This window comes from Staurois parvus, unplaced genomic scaffold, assembly GCF_062004578.1.
Source record: "Staurois parvus isolate SC_StPar_1 unplaced genomic scaffold, SC_StPar_1.0 ptg000581l, whole genome shotgun sequence".
Classification (NCBI taxonomy): domain Eukaryota; kingdom Metazoa; phylum Chordata; class Amphibia; order Anura; family Ranidae; genus Staurois; species Staurois parvus.
Window position 1 is genome coordinate 2,180,956 of NW_028318377.1, and position 23,305 is coordinate 2,204,260.

General features: G+C 44.8%; 1 protein-coding gene across 2 annotated transcripts in view; it reads left to right on the top strand.

Moving 5' to 3' along the window:
* The first annotated feature begins 1,660 nt into the window (after window positions 1–1,660).
* The window catches only part of SLBP (stem-loop histone mRNA binding protein), a 29,976-nt gene continuing 8,331 nt past the window's right edge, over window positions 1,661–23,305 (top strand). The window contains exons 1-6 of one of the 2 annotated variants that reach the window (XM_089692273.1): window positions 1,661–1,817; window positions 9,373–9,498; window positions 12,248–12,385; window positions 14,580–14,642; window positions 15,994–16,125; window positions 19,346–19,495. In XM_089692273.1, coding sequence (XP_089548399.1) covers window positions 1,780–1,817; window positions 9,373–9,498; window positions 12,248–12,385; window positions 14,580–14,642; window positions 15,994–16,125; window positions 19,346–19,495 — 647 coding nt within the window. In that variant the 5' untranslated portion in view covers window positions 1,661–1,779. The remainder of the gene's footprint in view (window positions 1,818–9,372; window positions 9,499–12,247; window positions 12,386–14,579; window positions 14,643–15,993; window positions 16,126–19,345; window positions 19,496–23,305) is intronic. The other variant, XM_089692274.1, reaches the window with a different exon arrangement.

A 23,305-nucleotide genomic window follows, 5' to 3' on the forward strand; every position in this document is an offset into this window, starting at 1 on the left:
ATTACTGCATCCACTGACTCCAATCTTGGGGCTATTATTGCATCCACTGACTCCAATGTCAGGGTTATTATTGTGTGCACTGACACCAATGCTGGGGGTTATTATTGCGTGCACTGACACCAATGCTGGGGGTTATTATTGCATACACCAACACCAATGCTGAGAGTTATTATTGCACTCATAGACACCAATGTTGGGGGTTATTTTTGCATCCACTGACACCAATGGTGGAGGTTATTATCGCGGCCTCTGGCACCCATGCTGGTGGGGGGGGGCTATAATTTTGCATCCACTGACACCAGTGTTGGGGGTTATTATTGCATTCACTGACACCAATGTCAGGGTTATTATTGCGTCCTCTGGCACCAATGTGGGGGGTTATTATTGTGTCCACTGACACCCCATCTGGAGAGCTATAATTTTCCGTCTACTGACACCAATGTTGGGGCCTATTATTGTGTCCACTGACACCAATGTTGGGGGTTATTTTACTCCAGCTACAAAACATATAGCAGTACTGAACTTTTCAGACACAGGTGTGCATCATTGCCCATTTCATTTTGCATGGGCTGCCAAATCCCACCTCTGCACTTAAAAGCATTCACAGCACCAAGATTGATGTTTTTGAATGGTTTCATTTTTTTTAAAGATGGCGCCGAGAGTTTCCGAGTAAACAGGAAGTGATGTCAGGTCATGGCTTCCGGTTTATTATAGGGAAAGCCAATCAAAGTCGGTGGGACGGGAGACCCCGAGAGCACAGTGGAAAGCGGCAGGAGGGGGAACACCCCACCCACTGCTACTTGTACAAGTAATCCAATCCAGACTTTCTTTCCTGGGAGAATCCAGGGGTGTCACCAGAACTAGTGTCCCCGCTGGAAGATTTCCCCACTTCCTGCTCTGAGGAGAGCCCAATATTTGGGGTTTTCTTTGCCTTCCACTTTGAATGGTAAACAGGACACATGTAGAGGATGAATGTCCCTAATGGGGGGCACAGATGGCAATGACAGGGGTCTAATCCCTCCCCACTCCATACACAACTAGGAATATCAAAGGTTAGCCTTCAGTTATACTGTAACGATGCCCCTGGATCATTTCTGACGGGAGCCGCCATTTTCTTTCCATCCCCAGGTCTCCTCAATAGTAAGAGCTGAGCCCACACTACAGAAAGGCCGGATTTTATGGTAGAGTAGTGAGGACACGCCCCCTCCCCTTTCCCTCCCTTCTTTTTCCGCCAAAACCCCCCCCCCCCCCCCCCCCCCCCGGTATGTGTTGTGAGTGAAGGTGTGAGGTAAACTTTGGCGCGGAATCTCTATTCAAATCAACTAGGAAGTCCGGACAGCCGGCGGCCAATCAGACACACGAACTGCACACAGAGATCCCGCCCCGCCTCTGACTGACATCTTCAATGCACCAGTCGCCGGACTGCCTTTGGCACCGACCTACCAATCCGCGGGCACACCGTGGAGCGTTCCACAGATAGCAGCCTTCGGGGGGGAAAACTCTTAATGGGGATAAAACATAGGTTTGTGTAAAGCGGGTCCCACGCCGAGCGCTGTGTGCCACACAAGAGGGGGGATTTTACAGACAGCGGAGAGGGAAGGAGAAGGTGTGGGTGTTGGGGGAGGGGCGGTGGGTGTGGTTTTCGTGGCGGAAGCACCCCTCCCTTCGGGCTGTGGGCCGGTCCAGCGGCGGGAGTCCGGTTAAGGGTTTTGGTTTCTGGCGCGCTTGTCTCAGTAGGAAGAGAGCGGAGAGAGAAGAAGAGAGCGGGCTATAGTCATCATGTCTCATCACTGGAGCAGCCGCACTGAGGAACGGAGGTAATATATCGGGTCCACCGAGTCACCACCTTGTCACCCAGTACCGCGGGAGCCCGGGTAGTGCACCGGGGCCTGCTGCTGGGAGCAGAGGCCTGTTCTCCAACACGGGCAGATCACACCTGTGTCCCATCTATTATTGTTGGGTAACACGACTTCTGGTGGACGGGGCACTCTCCTTCCTGAGCCCAGGGGTTGGTGGAGGGTTGCTGAGGAGAGATGACCCACACTGGGGGGGATCTGACTGTGTTGGTGGGCTGCTCTGCTGACTGGACTTCATGTTCTCTGTGCAGTGTGATATCGGGGTGCTGAGAATAGGTCAGCTCCAGGGTAGGCCCCCTCCTATTGCCTGAAGTGTCCTTGCAGAATAGTCACCACTTCTGTTTTTATTAACTAGATCATCGTCTGTTCCCCTTCCCCCCTCCCTTGTGTCTTCCTGTGATATATAGACCCCCCCCCCCCAAAAAAAATCCTCCTGCTAGATGGACTTCATGTTTATTTACCATGTGAAATCTGAATGCTGTGAGTAGCCCAACTCCAGGACAGGCACCCTCCAGTTGCTGGAAGCTTCTTTGCACGATAGTTGGATCCCCTTGTTCTGTTTGATAACTAGGCCCTACTTGTGTTAACTGCCCCCCTTCACCTTTTCTTCCTCCTGGTAGAAGGACTTTATCTTTTCTTTACAGTGTGAAATCCTAGATGCTGAGAATAGTCCAGCTGCAAGATAGGCAACCTCCAGTTGCCTGAGACTTCCTAGCAAAATTATTTTGTACGTTACCTAGTCCCCCTCCATGTCCTCCTGTGATTGGATCCCCCTTGTGTCCTCATATCAAGACCTACTTTTGTTTTGTATAAGCAGATTCCCCCCCCCCCCCCCTTCCTCCTTTCCCTCCTGGGCTTCATATTCTCTTTACAGCGTGAAAGCTGGGTCCTGTGATAACCAAGTTGAAACACATTTCATCTCAAAAATCTCGTATCAACCCAAACCCCCAAGAGTGTCTTTGCTGTGTGAAATTTTCTTAATCGTGATATCTGGATGGTGAGAATAGTCCAACTGCAGGATAGGCACCCTCCGATTGCCTGAAACTATCCTGCAAGAAAGCTAATAGCCCCTCCATTATGTTCTTTTGATAACTAGATCCCCCTCTGTCCTCCTGTGCTGGCTGTATCCCACCTTGTGTCCTCATAGCTAGACCCCCTTTTGTGTTTGTATAAGCAGGCCCTGATCCCCTTCCTGTTTGGTGTTCTAAAATAACAGGTCCCCTTGGTGGCCTAGGATAACCGGACCCCCCTCCCCTTGGTGGCCTAGGATAACCGGACCCCCCTCCCCTTGGTGGCCTAGGATAACCGGACCCCCCTCCCCTTGGTGGCCTAGGATAACCGGACCCCCCTCCCCTTGGTGGCCTAGGATAACCGGACCCCCCTCCCCTTGGTGGCCTAGGATAACCGGACCCCCCTCCCCTTGGTGGCCTAGGATAACCGGACCCCCCTCCCCTTGGTGGCCTAGGATAACCGGACCCCCCTCCCCTTGGTGGCCTAGGATAACCGGACCCCCCTCCCCTTGGTGGCCTAGGATAACCAAACCTCCCTCTCATGAGTCAGCCTCTATAGCTACAGATAATTTTTACCTTTTCTGTCCTGCCAGGAGTAGAGGCACTGTGAGCTTCCTAAGAGCTTGTCCACATGGGGGGCAGTAGAAGCAGGTGGTGAGTTGCTGTTTTATTGCATGCCACAAAAATGCAGCTGCTCTGTGCTGTACACATGGTGTGGTGTTTGGCAGGTGGTATCACCGCTGAGTGCAACTGTGATAATTTCAATGTGGGCAGCTGCTCAACAGGTGGGCCAAGGAGCTGAGGACTCAACTGCTAAACCTAATCTTTCCCCAAGAAGCTGAGGACTCCTGTCCCTAATGTGTGGTGTTTGGTCGAGAAGCTAAGGACTCCTGTCCCTAGTGTGTGGTGTTTGGTCGAGAAGCTGAGGACTCCTGTCCCTAATGTGTGGTGTTTGGTCGAGCAGCTGAGGACTCCTGTCCCTAGTGTGTGGTGTTTGGTCAAGAAGCTGAGGACTCCTGTCCCTAGTGTGTGGTGTTTGGTCAAGAAGCTGAGGACTCCTGTCCCTAGTGTGTGGTGTTTGGTCAAGAAGTTGAGGACTCCTGTCCCTAATGTGTGGTGCTTGGTGAAGCGGTCCTGCCCCTAATGTGTGGTGATAGGTCAAGAAGTGGAGGACTCCTGCCCCCCTCCCCCTTCCTAGGCCAAAAGGGGCTCAGGACTACCTGTTTCACCATGTGCTAGGCGGGGAAGGTGTAAACTCCTTGCCCTGTGTTGGCCATGTGGTTGTGGCCTCTCTGCCACTTCTTCCTGGGACAAAGGGCTTGGCTCTGAGCCTTTGATGGCCTAAGGGGGCTGAGGACTTGTGGTAGTGGCTTTGGGTGGTTCCTTGGCATCATTTTTATTTTGCCTTGTGTGGCAGCGCCTTGTCAAGTACCAGTGCTGTCATACAGAGAGGAGTTATGTGCTCCCTGTACATGTGAGTAATGGGGATCTCCCATCCCCCCCACAGGTGTGGACAGTATATGTACAACTGGTGGTTTTGCTGCTGTTGTGATCCTGTTGCTTTCCCTACCATGGGGCATACTAAGATTTAAGCCAGCTGTAGATGGATTGAATTGGGTACAGTCAGCCTGCTCATCCATCCATCGACTTGGGTACAACCAGAATGTCAGATTTTTAGCATGTAGTTATTGCCAACGGCTGTAGCCTCTAGCAATAATCATTGTGTTCTTCTGGCAGGGATGGTTCCCTCCTGTCTGGAGAACACAATGGCTCCCTGGCAGGGATTCCCCCACAACACTGACTGTTGCTGGGGAGGGGATCGTGCGATTCTTTCCTGCAACCTGTGATGGCAGGAAAGAAAATCACAATCTTTGGCCTGCCTTACTTTGGAGGGTGGTGATGGGGGAAGGGTGGTGATGCCTTTAGTTGCCCCCTTTTCAAAACCGTAAGGCCTCCCCCTCCCGCAAGCTGTGCTGCCCCCCCCCATAGCTGACATCTCCTTGGCCAGCTGCTCACTTCCTCTACATTGTCCTCTGATTTGGGGTCATCTTTTGTCAGACTCTCCTAACCTCCCCTTCCAGAGAAAAGGGAACTCGCCACCCTAACCACGCTTCAGCCAAAAAAGATCTTGTAGATCTCTGCACATGCGGTCTATGGCTATCCGTGTGACCGTATACCAGACACTAGACAAGTCTGTGGTTTTTAAACATCTTTACAAAGTGGATGGAGGCAACCTCCCATAGGCAGCTTCTGTCTGAAGTGTGAAATGCTGGTAGATTGTCTTGGTCTAGTCAATCATACTTGTTGGATATTTCTGCTTGCACAGTATAAGCCTTGTGTATGGTGCTTTATAGATTTACAATACAAGCCCATTCAGAGGGTATTGCTGCTGCAAGCGGGATCCTGGATTTACTGCAAATCTGAGAGTTGCTGCATCTCTGACCTGCAAAGTGGGTGGATGTACGTTTAGTTATTGTCTGCAGTGTTGGCTATTGGTATACCTTGCACTGTATTAGGCGTTCAAACTCTGCTGCACTGTACAGTGAAATCTGCAGTCCTTTGTGGGCAACATCCATCTTCAACAAGTGAGGTTACAGGATAAGCCACCTAGAGGCTTTTTCAGTAAAGCAGTAGAGGCCTGTGCTGTCCTGCCGAGGACTGATGAGAGGAGCAGAAACGATCATAAAATATCTGGGCTAGATGTGTAGCATGAGTGTATAACTGCTTCCTGCGCTTTTACAGTTACAAATTTGATTTAAAAATGTAGAAGATTTTAGCATTCTGTATTAAATACACACGTGAAAAAAACACATTTATTTACAGTTTTGGTTTGAAACCGATGCAAACAGTGTATTGTGGGAGCAAAGCGCGGTGTCCTGCATTTACATACCAACCCCAGGTCTGCATGCAGGTATAGACCTACCATTATGGCTGGAGGAAGGAAGCAATGGAATACAATAGGGATGCACAGAAATTTTGGTGCCTGAAATGTTTTGGCAGAAATGAAGAGCACCGAAAAACCCGCAGTTGCCGTCGGTAGTTCTCAGCCATCGATCCCAGCGCTGGGCATAGAGATAAGTGAAGGAAAGATGGCCGCCACTCATCTCTATGCCCTTGGAGGACTGGACCGTTGTCACTTCCCGTTCCGGCCATTTTTTTTTTTTTTCTTGTTCAAAGCACTAGATCAGTGTTTTTTTGATCCAGTACTCTACATTGTAGAGTAGAGATATGGGGTCTTTGTGACTCCATATCTCTCCATAAAGAGGACCTGTCACAAATTTGTATCACAAGTGATGCATGCATTTCTTGTGCTGAGAATAAGTGATTAAAACATTTTTTTTTAAAGGGACAGTGCAAAACAATAAAAGAGAAAAATAAGGAAAGTGCCCCTGTGCTCACACATAGTAGTGAACGCATACATAGGCCATGCCCACATATGTAAATGGTGTTCAAACCACTCACGTGGTGTATCGCCACGAAACGTCTGAGCAAGAGCAAAAAATATTAACTAAAAAAAGCAGGCAGACTTGATGGACCACTCAGTTTTTTTTTTTCTCAGCTGTCACTTTTCTATGTTTCTATAGCGCTAGTTTCAAAACAGGCGTGTTCAGGGATCAGAATCCTGTTTCTTGGGAGGAGATGGCAGTTTTGAGGGTGGAGTGGCAAAAAAAAAAAATTCTTGCTCGATGCCCGGAAGTACATGTCCCAGGCGTGGGGCGATGGGAATTGAACATCCCTGAAGTGGCACATAAGCAGCTATAAAATACGGGTGGCTGCAGCAGGTTTCTACATGAGTTTAAAACCAGATAGTACTTTATATGCTGTTACAGCAACAATTTCCTTTTATGAAAAAAAAAAAAAAGCTGGTCTGTGTAAATACCCCAGTCAGTAGTAAATAGTTTTGCTCATCCCTGTAACTACTACATCAGGAGAGCTTTTTCTTTTGAAAAACAGGCTTACCCTAGGTTCACACAAGTGCTTTCTGCAGCATTTTGTAGAAACGCAGTACAGTTCATTTAACATGACTTCCTATGGGACATGTTCACATCTTTGCATTTTCACCGTGTTTTTTTTTTTTTCTTTAAAAGGGTCAGGGACTTTCGTGAATGCAAAAAATAACATTTTTGGTTCTATAGACTTCAATGAAAACACTGCATAAAAGCATGTAGTGCTTTTTTTACTGCACCTAGCAACAAGGAAAGAAAAAAATATGCGGCACAAATGCAGGTGCAAAACGCAATGCAGAAACTGCTCAAACACGACCTGCATGAACCTAGCCTTACTGCCTGGATCACCAGGTGAAAATTGAGGAAATAAAACCTAAAAAAGAAAACTAACTCAGCCATCACATCTAAGAATTGGTAAACTGTAATATAACGGTTTGCTTTTTGGGGTTAATACTGCTTTACTCTATTTTGGGTGTTGACTAGGATAAATGACACTAGATTTTTCCATACTACAGGGTGTGGAAATTTTTGGAAATGCTTGTCCAGGGACTAAATTGGGGTCCCAATCTACTTGTCCAGCATGACCATCTACTTGTCCAGATAAAGACAAATTTTACCAAAACCATATTTAGATCTGAGGTGCGTTTAGGAATGTCTTGGACTTTATGGCGACTTAAACATTTTAATTTTTTTTTTTTTTTTTTTTTTTTTTAACATTGCAGTTTATCTCTTCCCCTCCCTGCCTGTCTCCAGCACCGCACAAGGGTACTTGCAGGGAGGAGAGACATTGCAGTGAAGTGAGCACTGATTAAGTGCTCCTCAAGAAAGGAGTGTCCAGCTTATCCTTTATCCCTGTTGCTGCCAGAGCCGATTTTGCACGTTTAACAGATTATAATTTTAGGCTTTAAGATTACACAAAACCCCCAAACATTAAATATTTACTAAGAGTCCCTTGAGAATAAAATATTGGTAGTTCAAATTTTTCATGTCGCACAATATTACTGCAAAGGTCTAGGAAATGCGAAATTTCCGTTAAAAAAAATACACAAGTTAATTTTAGGGCACAAAAAGTGATTACCCTATTTTTCTGGTAAAATATAAGACGAGGGTGCACCGAGTAAATAGATATCCAACATGTCAAACCTTAAATTTGTGTGCACTCGTGAAATGGCAGCAAACTTTAGCACCCTATATTTTCTGTAGGCGACCCTTTTAAAGCCCTTATAGGTCATCCGTGTAGTGTTAGAGGATGTCTTGTGCTAGAATTATTGCTCTCATTCTGGCGTGCGCATCAATATGTAACGTATCGCAATCAACATTTTCATGCGTAGGCACCCCAGCGAGTGCATTTACGTTTGTATGTGTGGGAGTCTCAAATTTTTTTGAGATGTTATGTAATTGGGTGTTACAATTAAATAATTTTTTTTTTTTTTTTTATTTAATCACATGGGACAAAGTCACCTATGTTGTTGGTGACAGGTCCTCTTGAGACATCCAGGGTCTAAAAGACCCTTCATGTTGCTCCTGAATGTAATGCAGTGTACTTCACACTGCATTACATTCTTTCCTGGCCTCAATGGCCATGAAATTTGTGAATGGGGAAGTGACGACATAACGTCGCTTCTGGGTCAGAACAAGAAGGGGAGGGGTGCCGAGGTGTCTGCTCTCCTCCCTCCCCTTTAGCCATTGGCACACGCTGAACCAGTCCTGGGCCCGCAAGTGGAGCCCGGGAGACATAGCGGGAGGGGGGAGATTTGCATGGGAGGGGGTGGAGGTTGGCAACGTAGTGGGCTGTAGGAAAGCAATCGGGCGGTAACGGAATCGCCTGAATGCTTCCATCTGAAAGGTGAGCCCTGCTGCTTGCCTGCAGCAGGGCTAAAGGTTGGAAAAAAAACTACCTGCCCGGCGCCCAGAACTACAAGTCTTGGCGTCCGATACAAATTCAACATCCCTGTACTAGTTCCCTGGTGACTTGACTTGCTTTTGCTGACCTTTTAGTTTTTTGCTTTGTTTTAAAGTGTTACTAAACCCACAACAGTAAAATCAGTCTGTATATGCCGTAAAGCATGCTTGTTATACTCACTGTGGAACCTAAGGGGTTAATCCTCTGGCGTGAAGGCCATTTGATCCTGACTTCTCTGCCCCTCTTCTTCAAATGACCACCTGATGACAGACTGAACCCATAGCCACATGCTCAGTTTAGTGTGTATTGAGGGTTTTTTCTTGGGAGAGTGCATGTGATCAGCACAGGGCCAATCGGCACTTTCCAGACAGAGGTCAGGGGTTTTGCATCCTCCTAGAGCAGAAATAAAACTCCTAAAGCTTTAACCAGTGCTCTACTACACTGATAGAAGTCACAAGATTGCTCTAACCGCTGATGAGAAAAGGTATTTAGCAGTTTATATTTACTAAAATTGCATTTCCATGTTCTGTGTACTGTGGGAGACCACATACGGTGAATGCAGGGTCCGGGGAGACCAGATATAGTGAATGCAGGGTCCTGGGTTTAGTAACACTTTAATGTCTATATATATTTTATTTTATTTTTTTCCCCCTCAGACCTCAACCACCATCTCGCTGGTCTCAGGGACGAAAACGCCGCTCTGATGGTAACCTTAGAAGACGTAATGACGACGACTCCACTGTCTTTGATGAAAAACCTCCCCAAGACAAGCGTCCTGACAGGTACCGTACGTTTTTTCATGCCTGGCAACAATATGGCTTGGATGTTTCTGGTTCTGAGGTGGTTGTAGCAGAAAATATCTTGTGCAGTATGAACAAGTAACTGTTGTATAAAAGCTTGCTCCACCTTAATCTGATGAGGAGAAAGGGCTGATCTTGCATACTGTGGCACAAACCTGGGAATGTCTTGGAACCAGTCACTTATGGAGTCGCAGAGTTCAGAGGGTGTCTTGTTCAGTCTGTTCCGTCCTTCCAAAATAAATTTTGATTTTGATGAAGTGAATCATTCTGAGACTTTTACTCTGAACTATTTTAATACTAATGCAATAAAAGCAGAACAAGCGAGCACACGGTTAGACACAAACCAGCTGGCATACAAGGATGTACCCCTATATCCTCAAACATATAAAAAATGTGAAATGCAGCGCTATAAAATATAATAAAAACAAGGCACTGGTGCATAAATGTATAAGTGACAATAGTGGCAAATACAAAGTGAGGTGCTTAAATTTAAGCACTGACGTGAATGATATTCCATAAGTGTCTCGCAAGTAGGTAACGAGAAAGTGATATTAATGAAGTGACAATGGTGAACAGTACAGTATAAATATGATCATTCAAGGAAAAAAAATGGCAAAAACAGCAGAAACTGTCCAAATCTCTTCCATGAATAAGTGAGTGACTCTGTGCTAGGTAATGCTGTATGAATGCACTCACCAGAAGCGCATATTAAATACACATAATATATCCAGCTCCTCCACAGGTAGGGAAAACTTCCATCAGTAGGTATGGAGACAGGGAAACACCCCACTGGCTTCTCACAGCATTACAGGGAAGACTTCAAACACCACCACTGGCCTCTAACTGCATTACAGGGATGGCTCAGGGTACCTCTCCATGGACAGGGCCAGCAGAAACAATATATTCCACTGGTAAATTTGCTAAACCTGGAGGGTACAAAACCTGGTGCAGCTGTATATGGTAGCCAATTACCTTCTAACTTCAGCTTGTTCAGTTAAGATTTGACATGCTAAGTTGAAGTCCTCATTTCTCTTCTGTCATGAAAAACCAATAAACACGGTAATATGTGGGATGATCATTTACATTTTCTAAGATGACTGCAGGTACATGTAAATGTGGTTCTAAAAGCCTAAATATTTTTACTTAAATACATTTTTCTTTAAGGTAAAAAAAAAAAGTTTAGGCATAGGTATTGGCCCCTTTTACCTACCTGAGCTTTCGATCAGCTCAGTGCACAACTGCGGCTCTTATTTCTCCTCACTTCCGGGTCACTGGCTTTGCTGAGGCAGTGGGAGCCATTAACTTCCTCTGCTCTCAATCAAAGCCAGTGACTAGGTAGCAGAGCTGACTCCCCACTGTCTCAGTAGACAGACTGTGAGGCTCAGGAGCAAGTTTTCATGGGTGCCCCATGTGAAGCTGCTCCCTATTGGGGGTACTCCAAAGAGGAGGAGCCAGGAGTGCCAGCTGCAGACCAGAGGAGGAGGTTCAGGGCTGCTCTGTGCAATTCCATTTGCAGAGAGCAGGTATGTATGGACATTTTTAAGCTTTTTTTTTTTTTCTTCAACCACTTTCACTGCATCTGAACCACATCTACCTTGCACCTGTGCAGAGACCATACCCTTCCTACCCCCACTGCTGTCAGTCAGAGCCAGTGATGAGGAAGTGGGGCTACTGTCTGTCAATAGATACAGACTGAGACTCGGGAGTTAGCCCGCACGAGTGCCCCCTTAGAGGCTTCCTATTGGGGACACTAGTCAGGAGGAGCTCCACTGGGGGACCTGATAAGAGGAGGTTCAGGGCCATTTGTACAGAGCAGGTAAGTATAGACTTATTTATAAGGGATCACATACCTTCTGTTCTCAGTTGCATAAGAACTGAGGGGAGGAGAAAGCAGCACACTGAACTTCTCAGTTAAAAGGCTGTGCAGAGGGGCAGCATGTCGGATCAAGTCCTCATTGGAGGAGAGCAGACTGAGTTCTCAGCACAGCCAGAATACAGACCACACTGCGCTCCCATGCTTGGTGTGGTCAGTTTTTAATAGGAAAGCAGAGGGACTGGCAGGAACACCAGGGATTTCACACAGGAAGTAATGCAGAGAACAGGATATTCATTCATGTACATGGTACAGCAGGTGCAAATTGGGAATATTGGGTTTACATATTTAAATGGTTGATGTGTAGAATTATCTTTAGCTGGATAAACGAGGACCTGCATGTATCACTATGATCATTCAATATGGTTAAAATGAGAATTTTAAACCCAAGACGTGCAATTTGATCAATTTAGTAAGCTGTTTTGGTGGACTTTTTGCATACGTTTGTGATTTTAGTAACTACCTAAATGTGTTTAGAAAACCGATGTAATATCAATTAAATGATTGCTTCAGTTTTTCTTGCGGTCCATCATTGGGGATTGTAATCACTGATAACTGCTCGCTTGCACTTGAGAAATAGCAAATCGATGGGAATAGCTAAAGCCGCATTTAATTATAGGTAGCATCAGTAGCTGCAGACCGGCTTCTCTAAAGACAACTAAGGGCATGGCAGCACCTCTCTGCCTCCTGACTGCTTTTTTCTTTTTTTTTTTTTTTCTTGGACCAAAAAGACTCATTTATTTTATTTTGCACAAAACGATAAGTGTCTGTTTTAAAGTCTACTATATATTTTAGCATCTGCTTGAAAGTGTAGCACAGAATGGGGTACATTATTCCCTCATTTGCTTGATCTGCTAGGCTGACTTCTCGACGTTCCTTTCCTACCAGCTTCACCACCCCAGAAAGCCATAGGCCTGTGCCAAGATGTAAGGACTGGGGGTCAGCGGTGGAGGAAGAAGAAATCTTGAAAGAAACTGTAGAAAAAGATTTGGCCCGGTAAGTAAGAAATGCTATCTATAGACACTGCTGGGTATGTTTAGTTATGTGGTGCTTCCTGTGCAGGGGAAAAACTATGGTAATCTGTTTGTTCAACTGTGTTTTAGTTGGCTGTAAAGGCATTTTGTGTTTATCCAGTTGATGTAAGGTGCTAATTGCTCTGCCCTCATGGCCTACACTTGCCTCCTCTAGGTAACTTTGATGAAACTGAGTCATACTTTTTTCCTTTTTACATGATTGAGGAGGTAGCAGAGCCCAAATATACAATTTAAAGGAGTGCTCAATATTGTCTCCACCTGTATTTAAGGTGCAAAATGTTGCCAAGCACCCCAGCCCTTCACCCCTTGCGGCCTCCTAGAGATCTGTGAATAAACCACAAGTCCTGTCAGTCATTGCGAAAGTTGGCCTTTTAGTTCTCAATGGAAAAGTATGCTGATTGACATGCTTGTAGTTCATTGACACTTCTACAGCTCCATAACTGAAAGCCTATTAATGACACCCCAAAAACGATTCGTAGAAAGCCCCCAAGTGCAGAACATTACATTTATCAACATTAAATTTTATTGCCACATAGTTGCCCAATTACACAGAGCATTGAGGTTGGCTTGTAAGTTGGAGACATCCTGTAAGGACGTTATTCCACGGCACAGCTTGGTGTCATCTGCAAAGACTGAAATGGGATTTATAATCCCAGACCCTATATCGTTTATAAATGTATTAAAAAGTAAGGGTCCCAACACTGAACCTTGTGGTACACCACTGACAACCCTAGACCATTACATTATCCGTGTGTGGGGAACTGTGTCAAACGCTTTTGTAAAGTCCAAGTATACCATGTCCACCGCCACCCCTCTGTCCAAGTATACCATGTCCACCGCCACCCCTCTGTCCAAGTATACCATGTCCACCGCCACCCCTCTGTCCAAGTATACCATGTCCACCGCCACCCCTCTGTCCAAGTATACCACGTCCACCGCCACCCCTCTGTCCAAGTATACCACGTCCACCGCCACCCCTCTGTCCAAGTATACCACGTCCACCGCCACCCCTCTGTCCAAGTATACCACGTCCACCGCCACCCCTCTGTCCAAGTATACCACGTCCACCGCCACCCCTCTGTCCAAGTATACCACGTCCACCGCCACCCCTCTGTCCAAGTATACCACGTCCACCGCCACCCCTCTGTCCAAGTATACCACGTCCACCGCCACCCCTCTGTCCAAGTATACCACGTCCACCGCCACCCCTCTGTCCAAGTATACCACGTCCACCGCCACCCCTCTGTCCAAGTATACCATGTCCACCGCCACCCCTCTGTCCAAGTATACCATGTCCACCGCCACCCCTCTGTCCAAGTATACCATGTCCACCGCCACCCCTCTGTCCAAGTATACCATGTCCACCGCCACCCCTCTGTCCAAGTATACCATGTCCACCGCCACCCCTCTGTCCAAGTATACCATGTCCACCGCCACCCCTCTGTCCAAGTATACCATGTCCACCGCCACCCCTCTGTCCAAGTATACCATGTCCACCGCCACCCCTCTGTCCAAGTATACCATGTCCACCGCCACCCCTCTGTCCAAGTATACCACGTCCACCGCCACCCCTCTGTCCAAGGTTTTGCTCACCTCCTCCATGCTGTCGCTTAAAATATTTTTTCCGGCAAGAACTCCTCTGTGGTCTTTTATTAAACTCTCCAGTATCTTCCCAACTATAGAAGTTAAACGAACAGGTCTATAATTACTTGGTAAAGATTTTGGCCTTTTTAAATTGGTTAGTAAACTTACAGAAAGGACCAAACATCTGCAACATTACTTAGTAGACAGCGGAACCTGCATATGTGATGAACCGTGTGGTTTCCTAAATTATTTTTTTGTCATTTGTAAACGTGTTTTTATATGATCTGTTGGCTAGAAGTGACATTTGGTTCTTGACTTCGGATATAGTTGTGTCCATCCCTTTTAAATAAAATAGTGGAGATCACAGTACATATTGAAGGAGAGCCAGCAAGGCTCCTGCTGAACATGGATTTATTTTTAGTTCCTTATCTACAGTATTCTGTAAGCAGTGCTGTGTAAATGATCTCCCCAGCAGTGACTAGATCTCTGCGCAAACATTCTGTAGGTGTAGGCGATGTTTGCCTGTGTTGGGGTTTTTTGTTATGTTGAAACGTCTCTTGCTTTATCTTCAGATACAGAAGAAAGCTGCTTATTAATGATTTTGTGCCAAGGGAAAGAAGATCGTCTTCTGGAAGGTAATGCAGAGATTACTTTGAGACATGGTAAACTGAAGTGCTTTCCACTGTGTGGATTAAACACCTGCCTTGGCAAACTGGTATTTGGCTTTCCATAAAGACAATTACTAGCTTGGTGAGCATTGGAAGTTAAGAATTCTCACCTCTGATTGAAAATAAAGCTGAACTTTTTTCCAGCCAAGCATCATAGCCTCCGTTTAAACCAACTGCTATGGTGCTGCACATGTGATCAGTTCTCTTACCAGCTATTTGATGGTTTCTCAGTTTAGTTGAGAGCACAAGCAACTGACAGCTGCCGGCAATAGAACTTTTGTTAAATCGATGGATTTAGTTCAGCTTTTCCTATGCTGTTGCTCTCGGTGCTTTAGCACCACCTTTAGTGTAACTCCTAGCTCTGTGATTTTATGCATTTTTCTATTGAGAGAAAATCATGTTGACATGCATTTTGACGTGTTTATATTTAAAATAAAATGCATTCAGTATGGTGTAACATGCATATTTTAATTGATTTCCTGAGATTTTCAACCACTTTTTTGACCTTTTTTTCTGGCGATTTTGTTTACATATATATGGGTTCTAAAATTTTCTAGCAAAAAATACTGTTATATTTATATATTTTTTACAGAGAATATTTAAGTGTTGCAATTTTTTATGCCACATGTGTGCAGCAGTTTTTTGGGGTTTTTTGTAAACTTTGTTTCCAAAAAACTCAATACATAACCCAACTTTTTGGTAAGATCTATTACAGTAAGTAAATACCCAACATGTCACACTTTAAAATTGCACACTGCCATGCAACGGCGACCATACATTTTACTATCCATAGGCGATGCTTTAAAAGCCTTTTTTGGGTTACCACTTTAAATTTATACAGGAGGTCTGGTGCTCGAATTTACTGCCCATGATCAGACGTTTGTGGTGATACCTCACATGTGACGATCGCTGTTTGCATGTGTGCAGGCCCGACGGTTTTCTTTTTTCTTTTTCTTTTTTTAATTTGTGTCGCACAGAATGTAAACAACCCTTGTTACAGCAATAGGCAGTGACTGGTACTCTTTATAGAGAGATTTGGGTCCCTTAAAAGCACTTGATCACACCAAGATCAGTGTATGCTTGTCATTTCTGGTTTCCTATATAATAGAGATGACTAGAGCAGTTCCTGTGTTTGCTCGTCTCTATGATCAGCCAGCAGAAGTGCCAGCTGGTCAATTGGCTGCCCTGGTGGGATGGGACACCCTGAGAAAGCAGCAGAGTGGGAAGTTCTGTAGTCCACATCTACATTTTCTTTCAAACATAACTACATTGGGTGACTTCATACGTACCTTTTCTATAAGATCTCCTCTATTCACAGCTCTGATTCCAAAGATTCTTCCACTCATGGTGAAATGGAAACAGACCCATCTGTCCTTGCCAGAAGACAGAAGCAGATAAACTATGGAAAAAACACAATCGCCTACGACAGATATACACAAGAAGTTCCAAGGTGTGACTTTGATTTATAACCTAATACAATAAGGAAGACATTATATAAATTATGCTTTCACAAAAATGTAAATTGTAAAAATTATTCTAGTGCTGTGTTGTATGTGTTTACATTAAATTCTGCAGTGTTGAGTTTACACGCATAAACAGCTGATTCTAAAGGGAACTTTGTGGTGAGGATTGTGTGATTTTTCTGTGTCCCAGCTAGGGAGATTCTCTTGAATAGTCCTGATCACCAAGGAATAAAAGCAAGGGTATATCAAAATTATAGAAGGGACATCTTCAATGAGGACATACTCACCGGCCACTTTTAGATACAGCTTGCTGGTGCCAAAAATCTCCCCCACACCGTTACACCACCAGCCTGAACTGTTGATACAAGGCAGGATGGATCCGTACTTTCATGTTTACACCAAATTCTGACCCTACCATCTGAATGTCTCAGCAAACCAGTCTGCCCATTCTGACATCAAGGCATGTTTGTCCACACATCTGCCACTTGCTGGATATTTTCTCTTTTTCAGACCATTCTCTGTAAACCCTAGAGATGGCTGTGCCTGAAAATCCCGGTAGATCAGCAGTTTTTTTTAAATACTCAGACCAGCCCGTCTGGCACCAACAACCATGCCATGTTCAATCCACATAAATCCCCTTTCTTTCCCTTTCTGATGCTCTGTTTGAACTTCAAGTAATGTTCACCATGTCTAAATGCCTAAATGCATTGAGTTGCTGCCATGTGATTGGCTGATTAGCAATTTGTGTTACCAAGCAATTGAACCGCTGTACCTAATAAAGAGGCCAGTGAGTGTATGTCCCTGTGACAGTGAGAAGGGAGTTTCCCTCACATTGAACTGTATCTTCACTTCCTAGTAGGTGTAAAGGACAGGAAGTGTAGGAAAATCTCCCTAACGAGACATGGATGGCAAAACAGTTTAGCCAAATCTGGCATGTCCAGAAAGTTACAAAAGTGACTTCTCCTGAATATGTTCATGAGGCTATCTTAGGTGGACCATCAATAAGGACTGTCGCAGCTAAAGAAACCAGCCTCCTAGCCAAATGCTTTACCAGCCTCCTAGCCAAATGCTTTACCAGCCTCCTAGCCAAATGCTTTACCAGCCTCCTAGCCAAATGCTTTACCAGCCTCCTAGCCAAATGCTTTACCAGCCTCCTAGCCAAATGCTTTACCAGCCTCCTAGCCAAATGCTTTACCAGCCTCCTAGCCAAATGCTTTACCAGCCTCCTAGCCAAATGCTTTACCAGCCTCCTAGCCAAATGCTTTACCAGCCTCCTAGCCAAATGCTTTACCAGCCTCCTAGCCAAATGCTTTACCAGCCCTGTCAATGTAAATTGCTCATGAAGCACAGAACTGAATTTTCTTTTTTTTTTTTTTTTTTTAATGCTTGGTATGTTTGCACACCCAATTTTATTCACTTGAAATGTGCTTTACAAATTAGACTACTCCAGAATCCATTCTCTAGTACAGCCCCCTCCCATCCAAGATGGGCTGCATCATCCAGCAGTATCAGGGGAACACCCCCCCCCCCCCCCATACTTGTTGAGACCCGTTGCGATCCATGTGCACAAGAGCCTTGGCTCTCTGGGGACTTCCTCCTAGTTTAAGACAGCAGCAGGGGCCATTGGCTCCCACTGCTATCTCTCAGAAAATGAGACCAGGTGTTACTGAACTGCAGCTCTGTGTGAATGGACATGCAGAGCAGAAGCTTGGTAGTGAGTCTGCTTGGGTGGCCCCATAGCAAGCTTCTTGTTCTGGGGGCAGAAGGGAGTGGCCAGGAGTGCCCATGGGAGACCTGAGAAGGTTTGGGGCTGCTCTGTGCAAAACCACTGCACAAAGCAGGTAAGTATGACATTGTTTCTTTTTAACCATTTGCCTACTGGGCACTTATACCCCCTTCCTGCCCAGGCAAATTTTCAGCTTTCAGCGCTGTCGCACTTTGAATTACAGTTGTATGGTCATGCAACAGTACCCATATGTAATTTTTATTACTTTTTTTTTTCACACAAATAGAGCTTTCTTTTGGTGGAATTTAATCGCCACTGGATGTTGTTGTTTTTTGCACTAGAAACAAAAGTGCAAAAAATTAGAGTTTTTCTTTTGTTATAAAATTTTGCAAATAGGTGGCACTGCTGGGCACTGATCATCATTGCTGATCTGTTTTCTGACAATTGCCAGTTATGATCAGCACTTTCCTCGCGCTGTGATAGGGTGAAGAAAGTGCAGCCGATAACCAGCAACTGCATTTACCCAGTGATCTGCTGTGTCGTTGGACACAGTTGATCACATTGTAAAAGGCCACTGTCATTGATCAGCTATGTCCATAGAACAGACCGGTCACGGAGATCACCGGGGGTGCGCAGGAGGGCACGTTCTGGGAGGAAGTCACATGACTCCCTCCCAGCACTGGACAACCGTGCTGTAGCTGTCATTCGGCTATAGCGCTGCTACCAAGTGGTTAAACAAAATTGCCATTAATATTACTTTAATGCACATAACCATTTTGGTTGTAGCGTTGCATGACTGCGCAATTGTCAGTTAAAGTAACGCAGCACCGTAAAGCAAAAAATGGCCTGGTCAGGAAGGAGTAAATCCTCAGGAGGGCAAGTGGTTTAAATTGATTTTGGACAGGAGAATTTACCAACAGCTGTCTGGTATGAAAGGATTCTATATAATCCATCTTTTTTATCTGGTAAACTTTGCCAAGCTCAAAGGGAAGCTATAATGGTTAACAGTCTTGTTTTTTTTTTTTTTTTTTTTCTTCTTCTTCTTTTAACTTTGGTTCACTCTAGATGTAATTTGTGTAAAAGTATGCATTCAGTAGATTGGTGTGTAAACAGTGCTAAGCTATCAGACAGCACAGCAGCTTGGTTGGTTTGATAGAAACCTAGAATTTGGCTTTCTTAAAACTGAAGTCTGCTGTGAGTTCTGTCGAGAGGCTGCTTTCATTGTTGTATCCACGCAGATACAATGCTAAATCTGGAAGAGACAGCGCCACCTTAAGGCTCCAAGTAGGAATGGTGATCGCAAACCCATTTTTACCTGAAACTTTATGTGATAAAGGAATGCGTAGTAGTTTTAACATTTACTTTAAGCGTGTCCAGACTAAAGTGGTATACATGACATTTGAATTTTTTTTTTTTTCATTTTTTTTCCCCCATGTTGCTTCGTATGTTGCATCTCTTTAACTCTTTGCTTTTTTGTTTAGACACATGAGGCAGCAAGGTGTTCATCCGCGAACCCCTAACAAGTTCAAAAAATACAGCCGCAGGTCATGGGACCAGCAGATCAAGATTTGGCGAATTTCTCTACATGCATGGGATCCTCCTACTGAGGAAGGCAATGAACTTCAGCCATTGTAAGTCTAATCTCTGTACAGAATTATATGCTTTGTGGGTCATCGCTTATAACCATGTGGTGATGGCATCAAGCCTAGCTTGTTGAGGGAGGGGGACAAGTTGTCATGGTGTAGACATTACACTTTAAGTGACAGTTGAGAGGTCTGACTTTTTATAGAGGAACTGTAGTCTGTTAATTTCCTTCAGTGGTCCAGTGTCCCTTGCTGGCATTTTTTACCCTACCCTCTTGTAGCAAGAGACATTGCATGTGTCTTCTGCAATAAAGGGCCTGCTTGTAGTTTTTAAACTCCACTTTAAAAGTTCCCTTGCTCTAAATTTTTCATGGGGTTCTTTTTTGTTTAAAGTGTAATTACTGTATCTGGCACTGAAAACCCTATTTCCTAATGCTGGCAGCATTTCTGTGTTTATAGCCATAGGAGTCATCTGCTAGGACAGGGGTGTCAAACTCCATTTCATTGTGGGCCGTTGTGTCATTATGGTTCCCCTCAAAGGTTTGTTGTATCTGTAACACTAGATGTCTAGAGCACCCCTCCTTACAGCAAATGTCAAGAGTCCCCCACCCTCACATCACAGTGCACCCCTCTTAAAGAGCGGAGTTCCACTCACTGTCTCACAATCCTGCCTTTCCCCCGCCGCAGCCAGTTTCATCGGCCGTCCTGTATTCCAGGTGCCAGCATCTTCATTGTGGGCACATGGCTGTGACAGCTTGTGGCTTCACAGCCGGGTGCCCACTGCACATGCGTGAATAGTGCTGCGCTTCCTGAATGGCCCTGTGGTCTTCTGGGACCTTGTAAAATATCGTATTGTCTCGATATTTTATTAACTTGTATTGATGAGAAATGTTTAGATAGAAAGTCCTTCCACTTCTTGCATAAACTCAAAAAGATGATTTAATAATAATGTTGCATAAAATTAGAAATCAAATATTGGAATACAGAATGTTTAAATAAAGTCCAAAAAGTATAGTTAACTTCTTAATAAAATTGTATGTAATTGTGTGTGTATAATATGAATGTGTGTGGATATGAACAAGCAGCTCCCTTCGCCTTGCTGCCCAAAGAATGTGTGTCTTAAAAGTCTTTGTTCTGCTCTTAAAAGAGCAATCCAGCCCCCACCTTTCCTAAAAATGGGCTGGTATACTTGTAGTCCCACAAAGATAATTGGAAACAGATGTGTATATATAACAAACCTCCAGTCTACTTCTCCTAAAGTCTGAGCGTAACCTAAGAAGGCCTAGACAAAACTTCACTGACATTCCATCAATTAGAATACATTAGATGTATAACACACACATATATATATATATATATATATATATATATATATATATATATATATTTCTCCTAAAAGTAATCTTACTAAGAATTATCTCGTATATAAATATCGTAATCAAGAAATATTACAGTATAAACCTTGTAAACCGAACAATTCACTAGTTAGTGAAACATATAATCTTACATAGATGGGGGAAGGTATAGCTAATTGCTCTCATATGTGGCTTGAATGTAAAGGAAAACCCAAGATATATATTCATATGTATATTCACAAACTATGAAGTCTAATTACTTACTTTTCCCAATCTAGAACAAATATAAATATAATAACTCAATTATTCTATTAAGATCCAGCTCATTCATACTTATGTTAGTACTGTTAATAAGAAGATATTAGATATTAGGTTAAGGAAAGCTTCTAACAGACCTGTCACGTGTCCCACAAGACTTCGGGGAGGGTAGGAGGACAACTTCAGTTTCCAATCGCCTAGGCCAGGGGTGGGCAACTGTAGCCCTCCAGCTGTTGTAGAACGAAGTCCCATAATGCATTATAAAACTGACAGTTACAAGCAGGACTCCCAAAGACAGAGATATGATGGGACTTGTAATGCACCAACAGCTGAAGGGCCACAGTTGCCCACCCCTGGCCTAGGCGATCGCAGCGGAAGTGGGAGCGGGTATCTGTCAAACTTAGGTACCCGCTCCCCAAAGGTGTCAATCCTTAATGGGGAGCGGGGGACCAATCTTTAAAGCGGAACTTCCCCTCTTGTGTGGAACTCCGCTTTAGCTTGTGCTGCTGCTGGGAGAAGCTGGGGGCAGAGCTGAGAACGGGAAAGTGCAGTGTTTGGAGGAAAGCTAGAGTCTGCTAAATGCTGAGACCAGGGGAGGCAGAGATTAGGGGGTCCTACGGCTGCACTGAGGTGCAGGATCTGTTGGAGTTTTGTCCTCTGCTGCTAAATGCAGGGAAGGTTGGGTGGAGATGGGGGCGGGGGGTGTTGCACCTGCAGTAGAGGTGTAAGGGCCACAATAAATGGCATGAGATTTGGCCTTTGGGCCTTGGGTTTGACACATGTGCTAGAATGAATCAATTGGCACTTCTCTGCCAGTCTTTGTAGCTTTCCGTAGGTGGCAATGACAAACCTTGTAGAGTGTACTTGACAATTTCTGCAAAGCTTGTCTTTTAATTGTCCCTTACACATTGTGGGACATATGGCTTCCTCATAAGCACCTTTTTAGTCATTGTTTCCACAACAGCATTATGGCTTGTAGGACTGCTTTTAGTGGTTGTGTCAAAGGACAAATGCAGCTTGCTTCTAGGTGTATTCCTCCTATAATTAACATCAGTTGAGGAGCTTCTAATCAATGCATTTGTCCTACAGTTGACCGAATTGAAATGCTGCTTTTCTGGTCTCACTGACTTAAATCGAGAAGCAGGTCTGATCCAAGCGAAGTTTATTCTGTATTTGGAAAGAATCTAGTGATGGCGTATCTTAAGCAGAAACACTTGGGCTAGGTTCACACCTATTTAGTTTGTGTTTGATCCGTTTCTGTGGTGTTTTGTGTTTTTTGCTGCATTTTTCTTGTTAATAGGCAGATTAAAACACAGCAAAAACACTACATGCTTTTCTGCAGCATCCCTATTTTAAGACTATAGAACCAAAAACAACATTTTGCGTTTTTAAAAAGTCCTTGACCCTTTCTAAACACGCACCGGTGAAAACACGGAGATGTGAACCTGTCCCGTAGGAAATCATGTTAAATGGACTGCTGTGGTTTCTGCAAAACGCAGCGGAAAACGCATAGGTGTGAATTTAGACTCAGTTGGGTTTTTTTTTTAGTCCAGTTGAGGCTTCTCTTAGATGCTTGTAGTGGTTGTTCCCTGTGGAAGATTTCCCTTGTCTCTTGTTCCAGAATTTACAATTTTGGACTTTATCACTCTTTCCAAGACAGTTTTTTTCACCTGGACGTTTTTAGTGTTTGTTGCTGTCTTACTACAGGAACTCATCCTGTCTCGCTACAGGAACTCATCCTGTCTCGCTACAGGAACTCATCCTGTCTCGCTACAGGAACTCATCCTGTCTCGCTACAGGAACTCATCCTGTCTCGCTACAGGAACTCCTCCTGTCTCGCTACAGGAACTCCTCCTGTCTCGCTACAGGAACTCCTCCTGTCTCGCTACAGGAACTCATCCTGTCTCGCTACAGGAACTCCTCCTGTCTCGCTACAGGAACTCCTCCTGTCTCGCTACAGGAACTCCTCCTGTCTCGCTACAGGAACTCCTCCTGTCTCGCTACAGGAACTCCTCCTGTCTCGCTACAGGAACTCCTCCTGTCTCGCTACAGGAACTCCTCCTGTCTCGCTACAGGAACTCCTCCTGTCTCGCTACAGGAACTCCTCCTGTCTCGCTACAGGAACTCCTCCTGTCTCGCTACAGGAACTCCTCCTGTCTCGCTACAGGAACTCCTCCTGTCTCGCTACAGGAACTCCTCCTGTCTCGCTACAGGAACTCCTCCTGTCTCGCTACAGGAACTCCTC